The sequence below is a fragment of the Hypomesus nipponensis genome, chromosome 18 (assembly GCF_054491055.1).
Source record: "Hypomesus nipponensis isolate SF chromosome 18, ASM5449105v1, whole genome shotgun sequence".
Taxonomy (NCBI): Eukaryota; Metazoa; Chordata; class Actinopteri; order Osmeriformes; family Osmeridae; genus Hypomesus; species Hypomesus nipponensis.
In genome coordinates, this window is record NC_140378.1 from 9,012,457 (window position 1) to 9,034,387 (window position 21,931).

General features: G+C 38.2%; 4 protein-coding genes across 7 annotated transcripts; 1 reads left to right on the forward strand and 3 right to left on the reverse strand.

Annotated features, from left to right (window-relative positions):
• Positions 1-777: 777 nt before the first annotated feature.
• On the reverse strand, positions 778-3,145 carry ocstamp (osteoclast stimulatory transmembrane protein). Its single transcript, XM_084680952.1, has 3 exons — positions 3,108-3,145; positions 1,750-2,773; positions 778-1,598 (listed from the first exon to the last, which is right to left on the reverse strand). The coding sequence occupies exons 1-3, from the start codon at positions 3,134-3,136 to the stop codon at positions 1,230-1,232; spliced, it is 1,422 nt and encodes a 473-aa protein (XP_084537078.1). The 5' UTR covers positions 3,137-3,145; the 3' UTR covers positions 778-1,229.
• Positions 3,146-4,106: 961 nt separating this feature from the next.
• slc13a3 (solute carrier family 13 member 3) lies at positions 4,107-10,817 on the reverse strand. Of its 2 annotated transcripts, none has more exons than XM_084680096.1 (13): positions 10,710-10,817; positions 10,022-10,287; positions 9,614-9,777; positions 8,666-8,726; positions 8,168-8,347; positions 7,816-7,941; positions 7,467-7,559; positions 7,273-7,377; positions 7,077-7,174; positions 6,389-6,501; positions 5,954-6,115; positions 5,434-5,571; positions 4,107-5,333 (listed from the first exon to the last, which is right to left on the reverse strand). In XM_084680096.1, exons 1-13 carry the CDS (start codon positions 10,815-10,817, stop codon positions 5,151-5,153), a joined length of 1,797 nt encoding a protein of 598 aa, XP_084536222.1. In that variant the 3' UTR covers positions 4,107-5,150. The 2 variants fall into 2 exon arrangements, with proteins under 2 accessions (XP_084536222.1, XP_084536223.1); XM_084680097.1 differs by having other exon boundaries at positions 8,666-8,731; positions 9,604-9,777.
• A 2,793-nt stretch (positions 10,818-13,610) lies between these two features.
• Positions 13,611-14,594, forward strand: mc3r (melanocortin 3 receptor). The gene has a single exon (XM_084679863.1). It carries the CDS (start codon positions 13,611-13,613, stop codon positions 14,592-14,594), a length of 984 nt encoding a protein of 327 aa, XP_084535989.1.
• Positions 14,595-18,108: 3,514 nt separating this feature from the next.
• On the reverse strand, positions 18,109-21,387 carry LOC146251923 (uncharacterized). 3 transcript variants are annotated; one of them, XM_084679865.1, is made up of 7 exons: positions 21,293-21,387; positions 20,471-20,564; positions 20,220-20,288; positions 19,787-19,915; positions 19,456-19,657; positions 18,962-19,134; positions 18,109-18,700 (listed from the first exon to the last, which is right to left on the reverse strand). In XM_084679865.1, the coding sequence occupies exons 2-7, from the start codon at positions 20,525-20,527 to the stop codon at positions 18,641-18,643; spliced, it is 690 nt and encodes a 229-aa protein (XP_084535991.1). In that variant the 5' UTR covers positions 20,528-20,564; positions 21,293-21,387; the 3' UTR covers positions 18,109-18,640. The 3 variants fall into 3 exon arrangements, with proteins under 3 accessions (XP_084535991.1, XP_084535992.1, XP_084535993.1); XM_084679866.1 differs by lacking the exon at positions 20,220-20,288; XM_084679867.1 differs by lacking the exons at positions 20,220-20,288; positions 20,471-20,564; positions 21,293-21,387 and adding an exon at positions 20,137-20,215.
• Positions 21,388-21,931: the final 544 nt, after the last annotated feature.

The window sequence follows — 21,931 nt, forward strand, 5'->3', positions numbered from 1 at the left end:
GGAAGACAGTGAAGTGGGTGAACCAGAGCTGGTTCATCAGGACATTTGGGCAATTTTAAATGTTCAGATAATTTCATACATTTGTATAATTTTTCATGATAAATCAAACACCCCCTAGAGCTGGTCCTAGGGAAAACAGCAGAAACATAGCTAGGACAAAAAGTGCTTTTGTTTGTTTTGTCGTTGTTGTGGTGTGATGGTTCAGTAAGAATACTTCACCTATGTATGTCTGGAACAGTTTGTAAATCGGGAGTGTGAAAATTGTTAACAAAGAGGCGGTTATTCAATTAGACCTATGCATTAAGCTTATCTAACAAATGTATCTGTAACTAATATACAATAAGTATTTATAGAAAATTGTAATGTAAACGTAACATAAGTGTTAATAAAGATATTCAAAGGAAAGCAAAATGTGAAGTTTCAGTTGAGCTGCCAATAATGTGGATTGGTTATGCAGAAAATAAAAAAATAAATCAGTGTGTAGCAGTAACAGTTAATGTCAAGACATATCTGATGAATAATTCATGTTGTCTAGGACCCACAACAACAAAGGGTGTTATCTAGACACAGATGCCTGAGTTTTGAAATACACATTTTGGAAATAGGACAAAGAAATAGGGCAAAATGGTTTTTATTAAAAATAGATGAAGAACTATTCTATTAATAAACTGTGAAGCTAAAAATGTTAAAAGCCTCATGGGAATTCAAATCTGTGGTGATGAAAAGCACAGGACGTTATAGGTTCAGTAAAATACAGTGTCACACAAAGACAGAATATTTTATTTATTTTAATTTTAATAGAAAATACCTGGGGACAGATTTTCAATAATCAAATTCCCCTGTCTCGTTCAACACCTACTGTGTAGGATTGACACATCCTGTCAAATTGAAGTTACAATCATAGTCACTTAGTGACACCTAGTGGGATATTAACTTAACGACATATAGTGAAGATGCCCAGTCAGCATGAAGTTCTCATACAAACGCAAAAGATTATCTCACATATCGCACAACGTTACCGTAAATGGACAGCATTTGAAACAACAGATACTGTGTGTGCAGCTCAAGCTTGGCCTCTCAGTTTCACATGTGTTTGTTGATGAGAAGAGGCGGTAGAGTGGTGTTCTGTGTCTGTCTATGACAGTGACTCACTCTTGCATGTTCTGTCCTCAGGTGGCACTTGGAATGAAACACTCACTGTTGACACTGTGTTGATAACATTGACACACTTACAGTACCACATGACCAGTACTTTCCTGTGCAATTGTAATGTGAAAAACACCTTTCTTCTCGCATCTTTGCTTTACTTGTATTTTCTTTAGTAAGAAATCCATTCTTTTTTCCTCATGCTTTCTGTAAAAGGATGACGTTATTGCTCTGCGCAGTCTCCTGGCGTAGATCTCCAGGAAGACCATAGTGTAGCTCAGCAGGAAGAGAAGTGCTAGCCAGACTCTCACTTCCAGATCTGGGGATGAGAACTCTGGATCACACAGGAAAGACGCAGGGCTGAAGGACTCCTTATAGCCTTTGTGGAAGTTTATCAGCTCAAACGCCACACATGGTTTGCTAAGACATGATGCAGGGACGTAAAACTGAATCTGTTGGAGAATAAGATAACTGTTAACATTGTATGTTGCATTCATTGTTAATGTACATTTAATGTACATTTGCAGTTGCAAATGTCATATTTATTTGTGACAGTATAGCAAATACAAAGTGAAATGGAAATGATGATTGATGTTATCTTACCATATAGTTCACATTCATGTTGACAAAACTAGCTGGAACATCCAAAAGCCAAGTTTCTATTTTGGTAACTAAATAATACACAATGTGATCCAAAACAATTACTAAGATAACTGCAGTGAAATATAAAGTCACCAGTACAATTGAAGTCAGACATTCAGAAAATTCCTGTTTTGTTATTTTACAACCAGCAGAATTAACCATATTTTTGGTGGAAGTTATATGGACTCCATTAATAGATGCTTTTTGGATTAATTTGTTTGTAAAATACAAATTGTCAAATTTAAGTGATGTAAGATATGAGCTCAAGTAACAGGCTGAATCAACAATCAAATAGATTATAAAGACAGCAGCTAGAATCCTGTTTGATACAAGTTTACACTGCTTTAGTAAAGTATTGGCATGCACAAAGTCCATCTCAACCTGCCTGCTAATGTTGAGAAACCTCTTTTTAACTTCAGAAACATCAATCTGTGTAACCTTGTCAAATGTATTCAAATTGGTCACCAAATCTCCCCCAAAAAACAAAGGATTCTGTTTTGCTGTAGTTGTCTGTCTAACAAGCTCCTCTTTTGCTCCAATTAAAGTGTCAGATGAGTTTAACAGTGTCTGTGCAAACCCCTCAGAGGCGCACTTCACAATGTGCATCACTGCTCCTACGTTGATGGTTATGTTGGGGATGATGTTCAACACTAGCACCATCACAGAGGTTGAGATTACTAGCTTCCGGCCCTGTTTGGTGCAGAGAGTTGGGAGCATCATGGTCAGAACACAACGCAGAGGATGGACAAGGACGGAGAGGAGAAAGATGACCACACTGCAGATGCAGGCAATGGTGCCAGAGGTGTCTGGGTCATATCTCAAGATAGCTGATAGCCAGTGGAAGAGAAGTGCACCAGTCAGCACAGCATTTGTGAGGCACAAAGACAGCAGGATCATGATCTCCTTGGCAACTGGAGTTGGCTTTGAGTAAATATGACAGATGTACAGCAGGGTGCTTTTTAGGGTACCTTGGCAGGATCCCTTGCTGAGGAGAAAAAAGAGGGCAAGTTCAACTATACTGAATAAGAAAATAATTCAAAGAGTTCAGATTTCAATTATTGTTCTTGTATGCTGCAATTAACTTATAATTGGTTATATGTATTTTTTTAAGACATACAAAACATTAATTTTTGTACAAAACTAATCAACATACATGGCTGTATAACATAGTACATAGCATGTGCTACATCATTCACTCACACACAATCATATGGTCATGTCATTGTTAACCACAAGCTAAGACAACAGCATCTTTCTCCAAAAATACAATTTGGATAACACATTAACATTCAAAGTATTAAATAATACACACAACCCACCTTGCAAAGGCAAACTGCATAGACCTCATAGTAATTGTATGGATGTTTGAGTTGGGCTGATGGTGAATTTGAAACAGCAAGGTCTTAGGCTGAAACAGGAAGCTCTACAGTCACTGTCCCAAAGATATGTGTTGACTCAAAGTTTCTTCATAGAGTGGTTTTTACTCTTGCACTCATGTCATGTGAACTTAGTCACGTACTCAGACATGAGTAAGCCACACTTGACATGTCATGTGAAACTGATAACTGTAGGATTTCTAGAATAATCTAGAAAGAAGACACAAGATAACGTGGTCATGATTAATAAAACACTAAATCCCCTCTTAGTTGAAATATATAAGTAGGTGACTATTTTCAACATTAGATTATTCTATATGTGTTTTCTGACCAACATCAGATTCTTCTGTGTGTGTTCTGACTCAAACACTTGGGTTTCTGCTGAGTTAACCATGTGCAAGACCTTTATAGAGAGAGAATTGACAACACCCAACTGACACTAAAAGTTATCTACAGCCCCATTCTCTTTTCAAAAGGAGGTTATCAAATATCGTTTTAAATATCGTAAATTTTCAAGATAAAGAAGGCCCATCAAGACATTACCCATGTCAACAATTAATGCCTGCCTATGTGCATTTTAACTCAATTTATTTTTATTTCACATCAAATGTTAATTGATAATACTAGATATCCTTAATAAATTACAAATTACTGTAATAACAAAACACAATTACAGTAAATTGATTCACCACACTTATTAGATCAAATGACAAATTATGGGTTAAAACCACACCCACAAGTAATCCCATACAAATAGTTAAGATTAAAATCTAAACAAAACCATCGAAACGTAAGTTGGTTTTCATTGTGACTTTATTAATATTTTAATTAACAATGAACTGCATTGTTGTCTTCCCCAGTCAATGAAATCACCACGCTACTCACCAAAAGGTGCAGACACAATCAGCAGTGTTATACTATTCATATATAACTCTAAAGGGAAACAAAACACCTCAATAAGTACAGACAACATCTGTTTTATTCAACAACGATTCTCCATGCAACACAACCATGAAATACTGCATATAGGATTAACAAGTAGGCACAATTGCCTGAAGTGGTCATTTTTACCCAAAGTTTACTTTCAGACAGATCTAAACAGTGCTACATGTGTAAAAGCAGTGTGAAATATGTTAAGTGGGTAAAACAGCTGAAGAAAAGTACAATGAGAGAGATCGATGTTTACCCTGTGTGAAGTCTTACAAAGAGTTGTGAGACTACTCTACCAACACAAATGTTGGCCTCCGTTTGATGTCGCACCTTTGTCACTTCAACTACCCTCAGTGTGAAAATATAAATCAAATTGAAAGAAGAAACAAGAACCAAAAGGACTATCATGTTCCAAACAATTACATTTGAACCGATAAATATATCAATATAATGATTAACATGGTAACTGTAATGTACAAAAAGTCGGGCAACTTTAATCCTCTTTCCAGCTGCCCTTTTAGATCACAGTTAGAATATCTGGACTCCCCTACTCAGTTCCTATGATAGTGTTGTTTCTGTTGTTAAATTCACATAGTGCTTAACAACAGATTGCACGTTGTGGTGATGAGGTGTTTTTTTACCAGCAGGGAGCTAGGTTTGACACTCACAGCCTAACTACACTTCACAGTTGTTCAAGATGAGGCAACAATTCACTGTGATGAGAGCTGCTACACCACTATCAGTTCTCGTCTGACTCTTGATAAAGTCTTCAAATGCAGACTTCCTTAACTTCCCTGGTTAGCTGAGTCACAAAGACCATGGTGTAGCACCCTGAAGGCCATGGCAGAAAAATGATGGTATGGTAAAGGGACATGACTTGTGCAGTTTCCCGAGTTTGCAAAAAATGGTGGACTGAAGCCTGACAACTTTTAACAAGTGTGAGAAGCCTTCAGGTGACAGATTTTTTGCTCATTTTGAATGAATAGGTAACATTTTGATATACAGTTCAATGTTGTTGTGCTTTTTTTGGCATCTTAAGATCCATGATGGAAGACGTCACAGAGTAGCATTGAAGGTTGGTACTGATGGTATATGTATATCTATGACAGCACTAGACATGTTGGCAGGAAGAGCCCAGTCAGGATAACTGTCCAAACTAAACATGGCAAGACCCCAAGTGTTCATGGCCAAAGACACTGTCAAAATGCCCAAAATGTTCATTACAATGCCAGTTTTCACCTGAAGATGGGGATAAGAAACATGTGTCAATTATTTATTATATAAGTAACTTGTACAGCCTGTACAGCATGGTCATGTACTAAAACCAGAAGAGACTTACCATATCTTTAACCTCAAGGTGTCCTGAAGCAAAAGCAATGGAGTTAGGAGGTGTGGACACTGGCAGCATGAAAGCAAATGAACATCCAGTTGTTGCAGGTATCATGAAATAAAGGGGGTTCACTTTGACAAACTTGGCCTGTGGAGAAAGTATATTGTTGATTTTATCACACGACACAATTAGTGTGGGAATATTTTAAAAAGCTTCTCCAGATTGTTAATTGTGAAACACAATCAGTAAATACACCAACAATAAAACATGAATGCATTTCTGTTATTTGCTTTGTTTTACCAATATTGCACAAAATATCACATTGGGTCAGAGAGCTAAGATAACTGGTTACTGATAACCTTGGTCAATGTTCAACAGAGATGCAAACATGAACAACAGCTATTGTGTGCGTCCAACAGGTTCATTAGCCATTTGACTAACACCTTAAGGTTAATTTCTGTGTATGATCTATTGTGGATAATCTCCAACTCCCCTCTTGACAAAACCCCTGCAGCAAGTAAATACTAACCAATTCAGCTATTACAGGCAGAAATATGATAATGGTGGCAGTGTTGCTGGCAAACTCTGTGAATGTGGCCAGGAAGCCAGTGATCAACATGACAGCCACCGCAGGGGGGACCTGGGCAAGAGGCTGAAGATATCTTCCTATCCAAGCAGCCAGTCCTGACTCCTGCAGGAATGAGAGGATGACAGGGTGTAATGTATCTAAAGTCACATGACACATCATAAACATATATTGTGAGGTGACAGGTTCTTAGCAAATGTTTTTATTTTAAATGTCATATTTTCTATTTTGTGTGAGTATAGCAGTGGTAGAGTATTTGACTGCAGGTCAGAGGTCAAAGGTATGATACTCTTTGTTGTGCTTTGAATTAAAGCACCTCTTAACTACAAATACATTGTTGTTATTATTATTTAGTTTGAATCTGAGAGACAGAACTACCTCACAGCCTTTAGCCATAGCAAAACCTCCTCCCAGCAGCAGAATGATGTTCCATGGAACACACTCCTGGGCTTTCTTCCAGGACAGGAGAGGAACATATGGAACATTGGATGCTGTGGCAAGAAAGCTACTATTAACACAACTAATACGTTTTCCTGTAACAATGTTACTCTTATCAATAATTAGGACTATCCTGTTGGCCAGTAGGTTATATTGGATTGTATACATCATCACAATAGTGTAATAAACCACAGCTACACAACTGAACATATTGTACAAACTAACACTCAAACACACGCACACACAGAGCTAACCCAACGCTGGCAGCCCATTTTCAGAGATTAATATAATCACACAAACAGAGGGCCTACAGTCTCACCTCACAACAGGACACAACTCAGACTGCCTAATCTATGTCATTAACATTCCACAGCTTATTTACTTCACAAAACCTTCTATATAAGCATGCATGCCTACCAACTTGAAAGTTACAGAAATAATAGAACTGGAAATTGTCATCAGTTTTATTGTAATGGTTGTAAACGCCTCCTGTGGCAATACTCTGCACTGGATTTTGACAGTTGCTTCCCCTCTACCTGCTTTATACCCTTTCTAAAATCGGAATTCTTGTGATTTGGTAAATACCTTAATTAATTAAGTAAGTAATTAGTTAATTTCCATTACCAACCTTGAGAATCTCCCCACCACCTGAGAGATGGCTTCTGGGAAGGAAAGAAGAACAGCGCCGTGACTATGATCATTCCAGTAACTGCATCTGACACATACCTACAGGGGAACATGGTTTGTGAAGAAGACAGCACCACACTCCTAGAAACAGTGAATCAAAACAGCTTCTGGTGTTGTAGTATCTGGTGGGCACTTACCCTTTGGTGAAAAACACAGACCAGCCAGTCACAAACTTGGGATCTCTTGTGAACAGGAGAATGCCAAACAAAATAAAAAAGAACAAGATGGATCCCTCTGCAAAACTAGGATTGAAAACGGAAAACAAAGGTCACCATTGTGGTCTACAGTACATCTGACGCATTGCACAGGGGTCTGGACCAGATGTCCTCACTTTAAGGGTCCAAGTTTTTTGTAGTCTTCATCGATAACTGTCTGTGCTTTGGCTTCTGCCTGTGCTCTTTGGTCAAATTTCTTCACACACAGCCTACACAGAGAAAAAGTACATAGTAAAAAGTCACAATATATTTCCACAGGAAAACACCATCTAATCATTACCAAAATAAGCATTAAATTAAAAGTGTATGCCCACATATATTAGAATGTATAAGGTGCATACAACATCTGTTTGTCTGTTCTGTTTCTGTCTGCACAGGTATCCCTAGACCAAGTGGAGACCTTAACATTAATAAGCATAGGTTTTTAATACCATTTTTTTTTTGTATATGTTATCATCACCATACCGTGTGTTCAACCCCCCAAAGAGAAAAGCTATCCATATCCAACTCAGAAACAGGAATATCACCATCAGGGGGAAGGCAAAAGCAAACCAAGATCCAAAATTGATAATGTCACAATCTGGAAAGTAGCTGAAAAAATAGATTATTGTTAAGAAACATGTTCAAAACAGTATGCTGCATTTTAACCACAGCTATTTGCCAGAAAGATTCTAACTGTCAGATAACTGGTCCGTATCACATTGGTAAGTCAACTGGTACTGCATAGACTCATCATTTGAACTGCTCCAAAAGGGTAAGGGTTGGAAAATGTCCTAGAGCACATTTGGCGGAAGCAGGAAGGATCAGCACCCTGTACCTTTTCAGCTGTCCAATCAGGATTAGGTTTGGTGCTGTGCCAGTCAAGGTGGCAGTCCCTCCGATGCTGGCAGCATATGGGATACAGATGAGGAATCCTTTCCAAACCTTCATCTGATATTGTGATTCTGATCTGATCTCTTCAGGAGTCCTCACATCAAACTGCTCCATCCCATCCACTCTTTAGAAATTACAAGACATTTGGAAAAATCATTTGTACCAACCACAATAGACAAGGCTGTCTGTTGACCAATCAGTGTTGGTCAAAAGCATTGTATGCTGCAATCTGAAGCACAAACTGTAGAGAAACAGTAGCAAACTGTTCTCTGTGAAGATTGAGAAACCAAATAAAAGCTGAGAAATTCAGGGATTATTACCCAAATTGAGACAATGAAGTATGTCATAATGGAGACTCAGGTAGAGTGGAAAGCATACATGTATAGTACAGTTAAATTTTACTGATTTATTTTAAGCTTGTTTTTTAAGTGTGCTTTCTTACCTGTCCATTGACAACTTTTGCTTTTCTGATGGCAGTGCATGCAATTTTACTTGGGACTGACCTGATGGATATTCAAGTGAACAAGTTTAGTCGAAAACTTTCCTACACAATTTAGACTGTGGTGACTAGGCTTACACTGTGAATCACTTCAATACAATTCAATAAATCTTTGATGTCCCCAGAGGACAATTCTGATGCAGCCTAAAAAATACAAAAGAAACATACTGTACATACAACCACAAAAATATTATAACCAACAAGTAACAGCAAGCACCCAGTTTCCAAAGTGCAATGAGCAAAAATAAGTCTGTAGTATAGTCTATGAGATTATAGTTCATGCTTTATGGCTTATATCTTTTGCTTTAGAATTGTTTAATATTGATATAAAACATATTTTGATCAAATACCTCATTTATAGTCTTTCCTGTTAGACCTGTTAAATATATGACTTGAACTTGAACTTGACAAGGACAATAGATTACCTTTTCAGCTTTAACTAACTTCACATCCATTGAATTTACTGACATAGAACAGGTTGTTCTCAACACAAAGTTCACGTCCTAGGTTACGCATTAGAGTTCCATGTGGGGTGGACACATGTCGAGAGGACAAGACTCAAGAAAATACAACATTCCTCTTTGTTTTGGAAAATGGAAGAGGGTTGTTTGTTTTTGTGGTACCACAGTGTCCCCCTCTCCTAAGAGTTGCATTGCTTCTTTTATAATGTGGTTGTGTCATGCCAGAGATGAGCCCAAGCACATTAAAGTAAAGAGTGACTTGCCACTGATCTGATGGCACATGCAGAATCTTAAACCCATCGGATTTAATATGAACGCACACATGGCCACCCTGGTTTAATTTCTAACAGGTCACATGATGTGAAAGCAAGTTGTCCGTCTCCACAAACGGTGTGGAATCCACTTCTCTCACATCTGAACATCAACTCACTCTCGGGCTCATCGATGTCCTTGCAGTTCCTCTTGAGTGTTTCCAGGTCCCCAAACAAGCTCTCGAGAATGGCGTTGGCAATAGGTAGCATCATGGCAGTGGTGGCAGTGTTGCTGAGCCACATTGATAGGAAGGCTGATGTGATCATCATTCCTAAAATTAACCTGGTAGAAAATGTGGTTTACAGACAGAAATAAGCAAGGTGGCAGAATTGGCAATTGATGTTGATAATCAATATTGTGTATGCCAGGTTATTTAGCAAAGATATATATGTCAAGTGTGTGAAAGTCTTGTTAGGACTTGTAAGGATGTAAATATACTGAGATGTTATTGATAATATACTTTTACACCAGAAAAACCAACATCTCTAGAGCACATGCAAGAAAATGATAGTATAGCTCTTCTCACCAGGCTGGTTTCACACCAACAATCTTCAGGACTTTCAGCGCTATCCTCCGATGCAGACCCCAATGTTCAATAGCTGATGCCATCACCAGACCACTTAGAAAAAGAAAGTTGGTTTCAAGGAAGTATTGGGGGCAGACCAGCTTGGAGGGAAGAATCCCCATAGTCGGAAATAGGCAAACAGGCAGCATTGCAGTGACTGCCAGGGGAAGTGCCTCTGTGCACCAGAACACAGCCATCAACAGGACCACATAAAGACATTTTCCCTCCTGAAAGAGACAAAGACCGAGAAGTACATTCAATTAAATTATATGTCATATATGAAGATTATGAAGTGTTGGTTGATCTACTGTGCAATCAGAAGGGCAGAATCAATGATCTGGTCAACAGGGTGTGCCACGTTTAATTTACATAAGAATATAGAATTAGAAATGCAAGAGGACTGAATTTAATTCGAATGCAAATAGAGAAAAATTACGTTATTCTTAAGTTTTGTTAGTGACAAAGTAAAACAGATCTCGGTCTATGGTTTAGACAAAACACTTAATAAATGTACAAAATCAGATTTTATGCATTACTTAATGCATTGTTTTATGTATTTAAATGCATTATGTTGCAGAATAAAAAATAACTTATATAAATAAGTTAAGTATAGCCTATAAATAACAACCCATGTACAGTATCCACCTACTTTTTCCGGGAGACCAAAAATCAACGGGAGAAGAATTAGTGGAGTCAGAAAAATAAGAAGTTGTTTCCGGACGCACCATAGTTTCTTAGCGATCACTGACATTTCCATCTCAAAAAAGACTGATGCTGTTAATTCAATACTTGAAACCTGTTTCCACGTTACACTGCAGAACTTTGAAGAATCAATGTTTTTATCACTTTCCCTCCGCAGTTTTACTCTCTTGGCGAAGATTAACTATTCGCTTACAGGTTAACTCCTTGCGCGGTGTTAAACATCTTGGGCTGTTTGCATAGTAACTTGAGGACTTAAATGCCTTTGGGAATGCGTAGATACTGACCACTGATTGTTTGTTTTCCAACATTATTGCTAGTACCAGAATCAGACAACAGCAGCTCAGACCTCTCAAAAAATCAACGTTTAACCAGCCTACTCTATCTTTGCATGGAGGCCTAATTCTTTAATGAAACGTAATGATAATTTCTCATAATGACTTATAAGTCTCTAATAATGTCACCACGAATGCAAGACATTGCAGAGTCCTGGTTGAGAGCATCATGTTTGTCTACATTCCCTCTCACAAACACAGATGTAGGTTTATGAAATGGAGTTGATGTGTTCAGGCTGAAAGTTTGAATGAAATAACATTATAATTATCTTTTTTAAACATGCAGTTGATGATTAACTATTCACATAGGCCTGTAGACCACCCATTGTGCGACCCCTCTAATGTGAAAACCTAGAACTTTAAAGTGGGTCATTTTTAGCAGTTGAGGTGGCACTCTTTTGACCAGTACATCTACATGTTCTACTGAGGCTCAACTACCAACAAATGTTAAATTTTTATCAACAAACCTTAATTCTAACCTTAACACAAACCAGGTGTTGGAAATGGGGGAGTTGACATTCCAGCAAATGGCTTCTTGATTATCGGAGCATCAGGAACAGAGGATCTGTATGTCATTTTAAGAATTTATAAATTCAAGTGTTGTTTAATGATTACAACCAATATACATTTATTGTATGCTTTATGAAACTTAGATTATGAAAGCAATGCTGAAAAGATTTGTGAAACGTGCAAGTGCATAATTGTGGAGCATAATCAGAATGACAAGCCAGGCTCAGTGAGGAGCAGGTTAGAGACAGAGTCATCCCTAGCCACAGGCAGAGGACAGGGCATTATGGGTTTCCTTTACCGAACAAGGAAGTGCTCTTAAGCAACCATACTCTCTATGAGGGCAAAGCTTGAGGTATTTAACTTCAAAACATTTTTATAGTAACATTTAACAGTTATTTCACACTTTATTGATAAACAATGTTTATACATAATTTGTGTTGCAGCTAGGTTAAATCAAATCTTAAGATTTAAATAGTGGGAGGATAAGACTGGACTCAATAAGATCATTGACATGTCAATTTCTAAATATATTTCACTGAAATAATATAATTTGGGAATTGTATATACTCTGAGGTAATATTGTGCATACTGTTTTGTCTCCATGTTTAACCTCTATGTACTGGATGTTACCTGTCATCTTTGGTTGAACCAAAGCAAGTGTGAGTTGAATGGCTGTCCAGCCATCTCCAAGGAGGATCCTAAACATACATTAGAGGACTGAACATGCTGAGTGTAAAAGTCCTGTTGTGTAACGATAGCTTGAATGGAATGAATACTGACTGTTTTGAAGGAGAAAAGGTTAAAAATAGTTATGACTATATGTTCTGACAAGTTACTGTACGTATTGTACATACAAAAGAATCACAGTCTTAAATGTGTATGTTTACAGCTACTATCTTATAATTGTATGTATTTTTATTAAAACCAACATAAATTAGAGTGCTTTCTGAACCCTCTTTATTGTTTTAAGTGTTGGTTGTGTTAATCATTTCTGTATGTTTTCTTGTCATTGCTCAGAGACGGTAATTATTAAAGTGAAATTGAAAGAATGCAATATCAACATCTTCTAACAGCCAATCACAGCAGCAGCAAAATGTTTACAGCAGGAATCTTTAAGTTGTAACTGGTGCTGCTACTTTTGTCATCTTGATCCATCCTTATGTATATTTCATATGCACCATTGGTTTTGTCAGTTGATTGAAAGTAGTCAAATTGTTTGGGAGATTTATCTACATGAAGGCCGTCAAATTGAATTAGTGTCATTGATTGCATTTTTATCAGGTGAACTGAAAATTGGGAGCATGTAAAATGGCGTATTGTCTTGCTGTAACTTTATCAATCGTGAAATAAACAGGTGATTACAAACATTTTCATTGGGTAGTTACTCTCAGTAATTACTGTAAATGGCGGGGAGAAGAGAAAATATTATGTTATGGACAGCAAGGCAATTGTAACAAAATCCCTAATTGTCAAATAATAATAATGATAATAATAATGCATTTTATTTGGGGGATGCCTTTCAAAACATTCGAGTTAAATACCAAGACCAACTGAATACTTCTAAAGACAATTTGATTATCTATTTAACTATCTGATTATCTGGTCTTTGAAGAACAATGGAAAAACTAGATGAAGCCTTGACTTTTATATCAGATCTTAACAGTGTCAACACTGTGTATGTTTCTGTGTTCATTCTGAAGATGGATGCACATATGCCTTTTTGTGTGCGCATGCTCTGCTTATTCATACACCTCTCTGGTTGAGTACATCTTCACCCATGTTCAGACTCGCTCATCTGTACCAAGGGAGGGCACACAGGGCTCAGCAGAAAGCAGACAGAGTGCACACTTCTCAGTGCTATCTTCTGAGAGTGTACACGCACCAAAGGACGAGCTGCATCCTCACCAGAGGAATCCTGACAACGCTCTTAGAGGAGCATTTGGTCAATCTTATCACAAATTATCCCTCACCTGCTCCTTGTGGAGGCCCAGGGACATTCTCACCTGATGAACAACACTTTTGGACAGCTGCTGCCGGGGGACAATCGCCTCAATGCCACCCGGGAGGCCGCCGAGGGCGAGGTGTCGTTGGGGAACCGCTCTGTGCCAGTCTCGTGTGAGCAGGTCCAGATCCAAGCAGAGGTGTTCCTGACACTGGGCATCATCAGCCTCCTGGAAAACATCTTAGTCATCTCAGCGGTGGTGAAGAACAAGAACCTTCACTCTCCCATGTATTTCTTCCTGTGCAGCCTGGCCGCTGCTGACATGCTGGTGAGTGTGTCCAACTCCTTAGAGACTGTTGTGATTGCTGCCCTGAATAGTCATCTGATAGTAGCGGGTGACAACTTCATCGAGCTCATGGACAACTTTTTTGATTCCATGATCTGCATCTCCTTGGTCGCCTCTATCTGCAATCTGTTGGCCATAGCCATTGACCGATATGTGACCATCTTCTACGCCCTGCGCTACCACAGCATTGTAACAGTGAGACGAGCTCTGCTGGCCATACTGGGTATCTGGCTGACCTGTGTGGTGTGTGGTATCGTCTTCATCCTGTACTCAGAAAGCAAGACGGTCATTGTGTGCCTGATCACCATGTTCTTCACCATGCTGGTTCTCATGGCCACGCTGTACTTGCACATGTTCCTACTGGCAAGGCTGCACATCAAACGGATCGCTGCGCTGCCTGCCCAAGGAGTGGTGCGCCAGCGCACCTGCATGAAGGGCGCGGTCACCATCACCATCCTCCTCGGGGTGTTTGTCTGCTGCTGGGCCCCCTTCTTCCTCCACCTCATCCTCATCATCACCTGCCCTAAGAACCCCTTCTGCGTCTGCTACATGTCCCACTTCACCACGTACCTGGTCCTAATCATGTGCAACTCAATCATTGATCCCATCATCTATGCTTTTAGGAGCCTAGAGATGCGAAAGACGTTTAAAGAAATCCTTTGTTGCTTCAGTGCCAGTTGCAGTCTCCAATGTAAATACTAAATTATGTCTTGAATGTGCCTTTGAATGTTTCAAAGAGCCAGAAAAGTTATAAAAATATGTGTTAAGTGGAGATCCATATTTTGTTGGTTTATGGAATTCCTTGTTTATCTTACGCATGCTGATGTCAAGTTTGTGCATTTAAATGTGAATATAGTATAAATGTGACAAGACAAATTAACTTTCAGTTATTCAATATTTTGTAAAATATTCAGCCACTTACTGTGAAGTCTAGTACAGGTGTTAAATGGTGGGGTGTGGGGGATGTTGCTTGACAGCTAAATAAAAGTAATTTAGAAGATAAGGCATTTTAGATGAAACCTAAACATTAACAGTGTATGAGAGCAACTAAAAGTCAATGAAAGAACAAACAAAAAAGGGTGATGACTCACAGTCTCTGACCTGCTGTCAGGCCACATTACAATCAGGAACAAATTAATGAAAGAATGAATGAAAGCTGCGCTTTAGAATACATGGTGACCTTAAAGACAAACACCTGTGCAGAATATCCAGGAAAAAAATGGAAGTCCTTGTGTCCCTGTGGTCCTGGTAACCTTGTATATATCTTTGTTAGGTATTGAGCAACCAATGCTTTTAAATTGTTAGATGGCCAGATCCTTCCCTAAATCAAAACAAATAATACACAAATAAAAGTGAAAACAAGTAAACACAACTGTTGAAGGCTCATTTTCACAGATGTTGTACATTGATTACTCAGATGTGAACGTCAAGAAAAAGACAATGCTGTAATAAGGTTTCAAATTAATACTTACATGATCCATATAATATTTTTCATACATTGTTGTGGAGCTGTGAACCAGAGGTCAAGTCATTGGAGAGCTATTATTGATTTTTCTTTGATCCGTGGATGCGGAGAGGCCTGTGCACCCAGCAGGACAGCATCTAACCAGCTGTATTCCCTGACACCCCCAGCTGAGCTGGACCAATACTGGCTGTACTCACAGAGGAACAACTGACTGTTCTTTCACTTTTTCTAGAAACAAAACAAATTAACCTAGTGAAAAATGGATTTGTAGATTAGTTTCGTTTACGTGAATTGCTTGGATCAAATGAGGGATTTAAATGCAAATGTATTTCTTATCTCAAATGCATTACTTTTGTAACATTGGTGTCCTGTGTTTGTATTGTAGACCTTTCTTGGGCTTACAGAATGTGGTTCATTACTCTTGCTCTCTTTTAAACCGCACAGTGTTAAGCAAGAGTCTAAACACAGGTGACACTGACAGTCAGCAAAGCCCTTTATTATGATAACACCACATGTTTGATCTCTCAAAACTATGACCTATAAGACCTATAAACTCGATAAATTAGTGCCACCTTGGTACAGCTTTCAAATAAAAAGACATGTTGATCCCCTGTTGTATTGTACATGGGGGGTCAGATGGCTGAGCGGTTAGGGAATCGAGCTATTAAACAGAAGGTTTCCAGTTCGATTCCTGGCCATGCAAAATTACGTTGTGTCCTTGGGCAAGGCACTTGACCCTACTTGCCTTGGGGGAATGTCCCTGTACTTACTGTATGTTGCTCTGGATAAGACTGTCTGCTAAATGACTAAATGTGAATGGGCTGTGCTTTACCAACTAGGAAAAATTAAGCAACTCTTCTATTTAATTTACATGGAAATCCCATGGTCAATTGGGATTGGGGATTATTTACATGCTGACTGAACATGAAATGTTAAGACACATTTGACACACATTTTACACTTGGAGGAATCAAATGTGAAACTAACTTCATACCGACTTGACAGTGTTTTTCTTTTTGGTAATTTAGACTATTTTTGAGACATATGGAATCATGAGTGCCGTGAATTACCAAGATTGGTCAACATTTTTATCAGTTTACCATTTAAATAGCATGTACTCTCATCATCCCAAAACCGCAATACAATATAGAAAAATAAGCGAAATTAGATCAAATACATGATACATGAAGTATATATCTTTATCGCTGTGCTTTGGTAGGCATTGTTGTTGAATATGAAATTAAAACTCTTTAAACACATACCATTTTATATAACATCTCACACTATCATGCTCACGCTCACACACGCACACACACACACACACACACCCACACACACCCACACACACACAACCACACACACACACCCACACACACACACAGACACACACACACACACACACACCACTGTCTGAGCAGAAGAAGTTAGAGCAACAGGACATGATCAGCAGGGGCTCCAAGAAACGCAGGTCATTCATACCTCATCAGGATCAAACTGATCATGAATAGGTGGAAAGCAATCACAACAACACACCATCATCCAGCAAAGTATTGGCAGAATGAACACACTTTTTGGGAAGAAAAAAATAAATACATATATATATATATATATATATATATATATATATATAAATATATATATATATATATATATATGTGTATATATATAAGAATACAGTTTTTTACAATCACTTTGACACAAATTTCAGAACCATTGTGTCTTTTTTCAAAACTCTAGACACAAAACTCACAACTGATGATCAAAATGCACATTTTTCAAAATGCTAAGACAATTTTCAATTGCTTGGATACCTTACACATACACCTTAGTTCATTTGTTCATTGAACTATAATCATCTGTTCAAAATGACACAACTAAAGATCAAAGTATCACCATTTCAAAATGCAAATTCACACATAACATCTGAAATGTCTGTCATTTCCTTACATTACAATGATCTAACTGCTCAAAATGTTAAGTAATTGTTGCATTTTGTCTTATTGCATAGTTTTATAGAAACTGACAAACAATATTCCAAGTTTAGAACATAAAGGTTTCAGTGTAGTGAGATCCATCAAGATCAATTACTATGAAACATGAACAATTGGACTAAACCAACATGTTTTCAGATTTGAAAGCCAGCACCACCTGTAGGTGGTGGGCCTTGTACTGTAATTGCTTAGTCAATTTACAGCCTTGTACTTGACCCCATACTCTCCCTTCCTCAACCCTATTGAGGAATTGTTCTTCACATGGAGGTGTACGATAGGCACCCTCATGAACAAGTTACTCTTTTCCAGGCCATGGATGAGGGATACAATTACATCACGGCAGACCAGTGTCAGGCCTGGATTCGCCATGCTTGGAGATTCTTTCAGAGATTGTCAAATGAAAACATCTATTGAGATGTGAATGAAAACTTGTGGCCCAATCCACAAGACATGGGTGATGGAAATATAGGACAGTAATCAGTCCTTTATTTTGCTTTGTTTGTTTGTTTTTTGAGCCAGGTGAGGAACACTGCAGTACATGTTCACGCACTGTAGCATAGTTTTCTTTTGTAGCTAATTATGTTTGCTTTGATAAAAAAAGAAATGTTGTAATTTGATTGTACTTCATCAATACATTTCAGATTTTGCTCAATGATTCCACTGTCTGTAGTATTCTCTCTTAGTCCATTTACGTATTAAACATGTATCACATATTTTGTAATACAATTTTTAATGATTGTACAAACAACTACATGTTGAAACTATGGGTATCTTGTGTTTGGATGATCTAAGTGAATGTTCCTATGGTATTTCATGATAAATTCGATGTATCCATTGGCTGCTTCAAGTCAGCCAGGCTGCAGGCAGCTGCATGCGACGCCGGCGCTGCATGAAGTCGAATGCACCTACTGCTATGCTTTGAACATGTCACAGTATGTGTTACAAGTAATGACATGAAAAAGGTTCATCAAGGTTCTGAAATTTGTGTCAAAGTGATTGTAAATAAACTGTAAAATAATATAGGCTAAAGAGTCAGTGACTTTCTCTATTACGTAAGGGAAAAATATAGAAAGAAAGAAACAGTTTCAATTTGACATTTTTTTAACTGTGTGTGTAAAGGTCACTGTGCCTGACACTGTTACAGATGAGTCAAGAATGGTATTCAGATAGAGTAGCCCATAATAGATTTTACAGAACATTTTTTAATACAGTCTCATTGTAAAAGCAGTCTTCATATCATCCATTTCATCAACCCACTTTCTTGGATGAATGTTAATAATATGCTGTTTAAATCATCTTTGCCATCTCTGCCGTTTTTGTTTGAGTAGCTTCCTCTTGATGGCTTTAGAAACCTTACAGGGAAAATATAAAACTGTTAAATGAGAACATCTTTCAAAAAGGGATATGCCCACCACATTACATTGTGTCACATATTAGCACAGGATGTGGGGTGGGGGCCGGGGGATTGGGGGTTCAACAACAGGAAATGAAACCTTGCAGAGTGTTTTATTCTATGTCAATCTTTAAAATTATTTACAATGTTATGGGATTATAATTATTTTGCAGAAAACATGTTTGTTATGATGCAACATAGGTGAGGAATGTTGATTTACCCAGATGAAGATGAGACAGAGAGAAAGTTTGACCAGGTACACCACTAAGAACCCTGTGACACTCCAGAGGGTGGATACCTCCCCCACATGCGGAAGGAAGAAGTGCGGGGTTGAACTGTTCATGTTGCCTTTGTATGTCACTGTTGTAGTCAAATAAACTGGGGTCACGCAATCTGTGAACAAATCACAAGAAAGTTACAGTATGTGTTTGATTCTACACATATATAAACGATTATTAATTTGGCTGAATACAAGTTAAACGTAGGTACAAAACTTACACTTTTTACAGTTTTTGTGGACTTTTGTGGATAATTTGTGGAATGATCATGTATTTTGTGATGACACAGGTGTACACAAGGACCTCATTCGGGACCGATTTTTTATGTTGACTATGCTCATTTTTAACACTTTTACCCACACAGTACCCACTCACTTTCCCAACTTTTACGTAACTTCATCCAAGTTAAAATCAGAATATTTAGCAGCAGTGGTACCTGATACAGTCAGTTGGATATCTGACTCTCTGTTTTTCTGTCCTATTTTTGCCCTGGTGGCACACTGGTAGATTCCTCCATCTTCAGGCCTGACTGAGGGAAGGGCCAGACTGTCATCTTCTCCAAAGTGAACAGTGCGGTTGTACTTGAACTTCGTTGTTTCATTATCACTTTTCCGTATTATGCCAGTCCGGTTATTGAGCTGCACAATGAGGAAACAAACACAATAAAGACAAATACTAATCAATAAGTTAAAATTGACCCGGCACTAAAAAACAATCGTCATTCAATTAAACATAGCATATCTGATCTGGCTTGTAAAATATTGTACCTTATACCATGTGATGGAGCGGTAATTCCTATCCCCCTGAACAGCCACGCACTGTAGAGAAACATGGTCATTGCAGTGTGCATGTTTTTCTGTCAGACTTTGGGATAAGGCCACACTGCTCAACAGCACCTGAGACAAACAAGCAAAGGTCAGGCCTACAGTACCTTTCAAGGCAGTCCTAAATAGTCAACCAGCGATCACTTTGAGAGAAAAAAGTTTTGGTTTGGTAAAGCTGACACAAGTTAACCATATAAACCAAATAGTAAATGTTAGTAATGTGAGTATGTCATTCACCAGACATCAAGTCAAGCCTCAGATACGTTTCAAGAAATCAGGAGTTTCCCACTTACACAGAAAAACAGCATGGTGACATCAAGATGAAATTATGAATGACTGTTCTGCATTAGAATTAAGTGTAGTGGAGGGTAGTCACCGAATAAGTTTCAATTCCAGGTGAATGTGTTACTTGCATTTTCATCTGATGAAGTCTGCCATCTTGTGGCTGTTATTGGTACAAAACCTACATGTTATTCAGGCTGCCCGCCTATATGGCCTGGGATACAGTGCCACCATTACATTATATTGTTTTTTAAACTGACAGAGCAAAAATATGAAACACTATATACAGCATCCGTACATTATATAAAGTATCCCTCATTCCATCAGTTGTCATGATACACTCACTTCAAACACACAAGGGTATGTCTCATCCTGTTGTTTTCTTACAAGAGACCTCCCCATTGTCTTTCTTGAACCATATTATTTGTATGTTTCGCTCCTGTTGACAAAGGAGGTAGATATGTGGTTATTAATAGAAAACTGACTTTATGGAAAAAGGAAGAGATGAGGTCTTCAGATTCCACCATCTGGATTAAACAATGCTTCCTTCAGGAGGTGCTGACACAATGAGCAAAAAGGAGGCACAGTTGAGCAAGCTTGCTGTAACATAATGGTCATTGTACCAATAGCTGGCCTTTTCTTTTTTAACGTGGGTCTTTAACGCTGTGCATGTTTACACATTTCAAAAGGGGCAATTATCCTGGGTATAAATTAAAGCTGGAAATTTCAGGTACAGTTTTTCATTTTATTTCCCTGGTGGCAAGAAAAATAGAGCCTGGAAACAAATATGTTCTCAATTATCTTTTTGCTGATTCTGTGAATAGTTTTAAAATAATCATTCACTAGTTAGACCATTCTGTTGCCCAGGTGTTGTGATTTCATGGTCAGTATAGCACATCTTATTCAATATCTATGGAATGTGCAACTGATGCAAAGAGTGTGGCGGATTTAAAGTAAAACATGAAAAATATAAATTATGTTCGAGAAAACTTTCTTTAAAGTGTGAAATAACTAATAGTATTACAAAATAGTAGCAGAAGTAATGTAAAAAATCTCCAACATCCTTAAAGACTTGGCTGAGTTTGTTGTTTAAAGTGTGTGTTGAATTTGATCATCATGTGTGTACTAAAATGATTGCATATTACATTAAATCCCAGAGGTTATTACCGTATCCAGCTGCAACAGGACTCCATGTTTCTGTCAACGAGGTTGTTCCTTGCACACTCCATAGCCTCTGATTGAGGATATCCTCTCAGTGTTTGCTCTGGTGCTGAAATGTAATGCCCCAATGGTTCCTGTAGTTCTACCACTAGCCCTGTGCAGCTGGGAGATTTTACTATGAAGTACACACAGACACATACATGCACGCAAGCATATTTGCACATGCACACACATAGACACAATGTACTTTTATGTGTCATGGTGGGACAGATTTTAGCTAATGATTGAGAACTCAACACACATATAGTCTATTACCCATAGGCTCGCTATTTGAAAGTCCCCTGCTATTGATGATGAATTCATTTACTAAGTCACTCTTATATTTGGAACACAATAGCTTACATTGACAGGTCTGTTTTGCATTGTTCAACTGTTTTTGCAAGGAGGTAAACTCCTTGAGTCACTTTTGCTAACTTCTTGCCTCTTCTTCTTACTAGAGAGTTGCTGCTGAATCCTGAAGGATGGATCCTCAGTGTGCCAGAGTGGATGAAAGGTTGTCTGCATTGTTCTGCAATTAATTCTCTTGAAATTCCTTTACCTCCAGTCCACTAACCCCAACCCCTCTTTGATTATCTTATAATTCTT

Excerpts from the sequence above, each read along its gene's own strand:
- LOC146251923 (XM_084679865.1), bottom strand. The coding sequence starts at position 20,527 with ATGGGGAGGTCTCTTGTAAGAAAACAACAGGATGAGACATACCCTTGT. Across the intron at positions 20,289-20,470 it reads CATACCCTTGTGTGTTTGAA|CCACAAGATGGCAGACTTCA; the intron begins GTGAGTGTATCA and ends TACCAATAACAG. Across the intron at positions 19,916-20,219 it reads CTGGAATTGAAACTTATTCG|GTGCTGTTGAGCAGTGTGGC; the intron begins GTGACTACCCTC and ends TGTTTGTCTCAG.
- slc13a3 (XM_084680097.1), bottom strand. The coding sequence starts at position 10,817 with ATGGAAATGTCAGTGATCGCTAAGAAACTATGGTGCGTCCGGAAACAA. Across the intron at positions 9,778-10,021 it reads GTTGGTGTGAAACCAGCCTG|GTTAATTTTAGGAATGATGA; the intron begins GTGAGAAGAGCT and ends ATTTTCTACCAG. Across the intron at positions 8,732-9,603 it reads GAGCCCGAGAGTGAGTTGAT|ATCAGGTCAGTCCCAAGTAA; the intron begins GTTCAGATGTGA and ends ACTTGAATATCC.
- ocstamp (XM_084680952.1), bottom strand. The coding sequence starts at position 3,136 with ATGAGGTCTATGCAGTTTGCCTTTGCAAG. Across the intron at positions 2,774-3,107 it reads ATGCAGTTTGCCTTTGCAAG|CAAGGGATCCTGCCAAGGTA; the intron begins GTGGGTTGTGTG and ends TTTTCTCCTCAG. Across the intron at positions 1,599-1,749 it reads ACATGAATGTGAACTATATG|ATTCAGTTTTACGTCCCTGC; the intron begins GTAAGATAACAT and ends ATTCTCCAACAG.
- mc3r (XM_084679863.1), top strand. The coding sequence starts at position 13,611 with ATGAACAACACTTTTGGACAGCTGCTGCCGGGGGACAATCGCCTCAAT.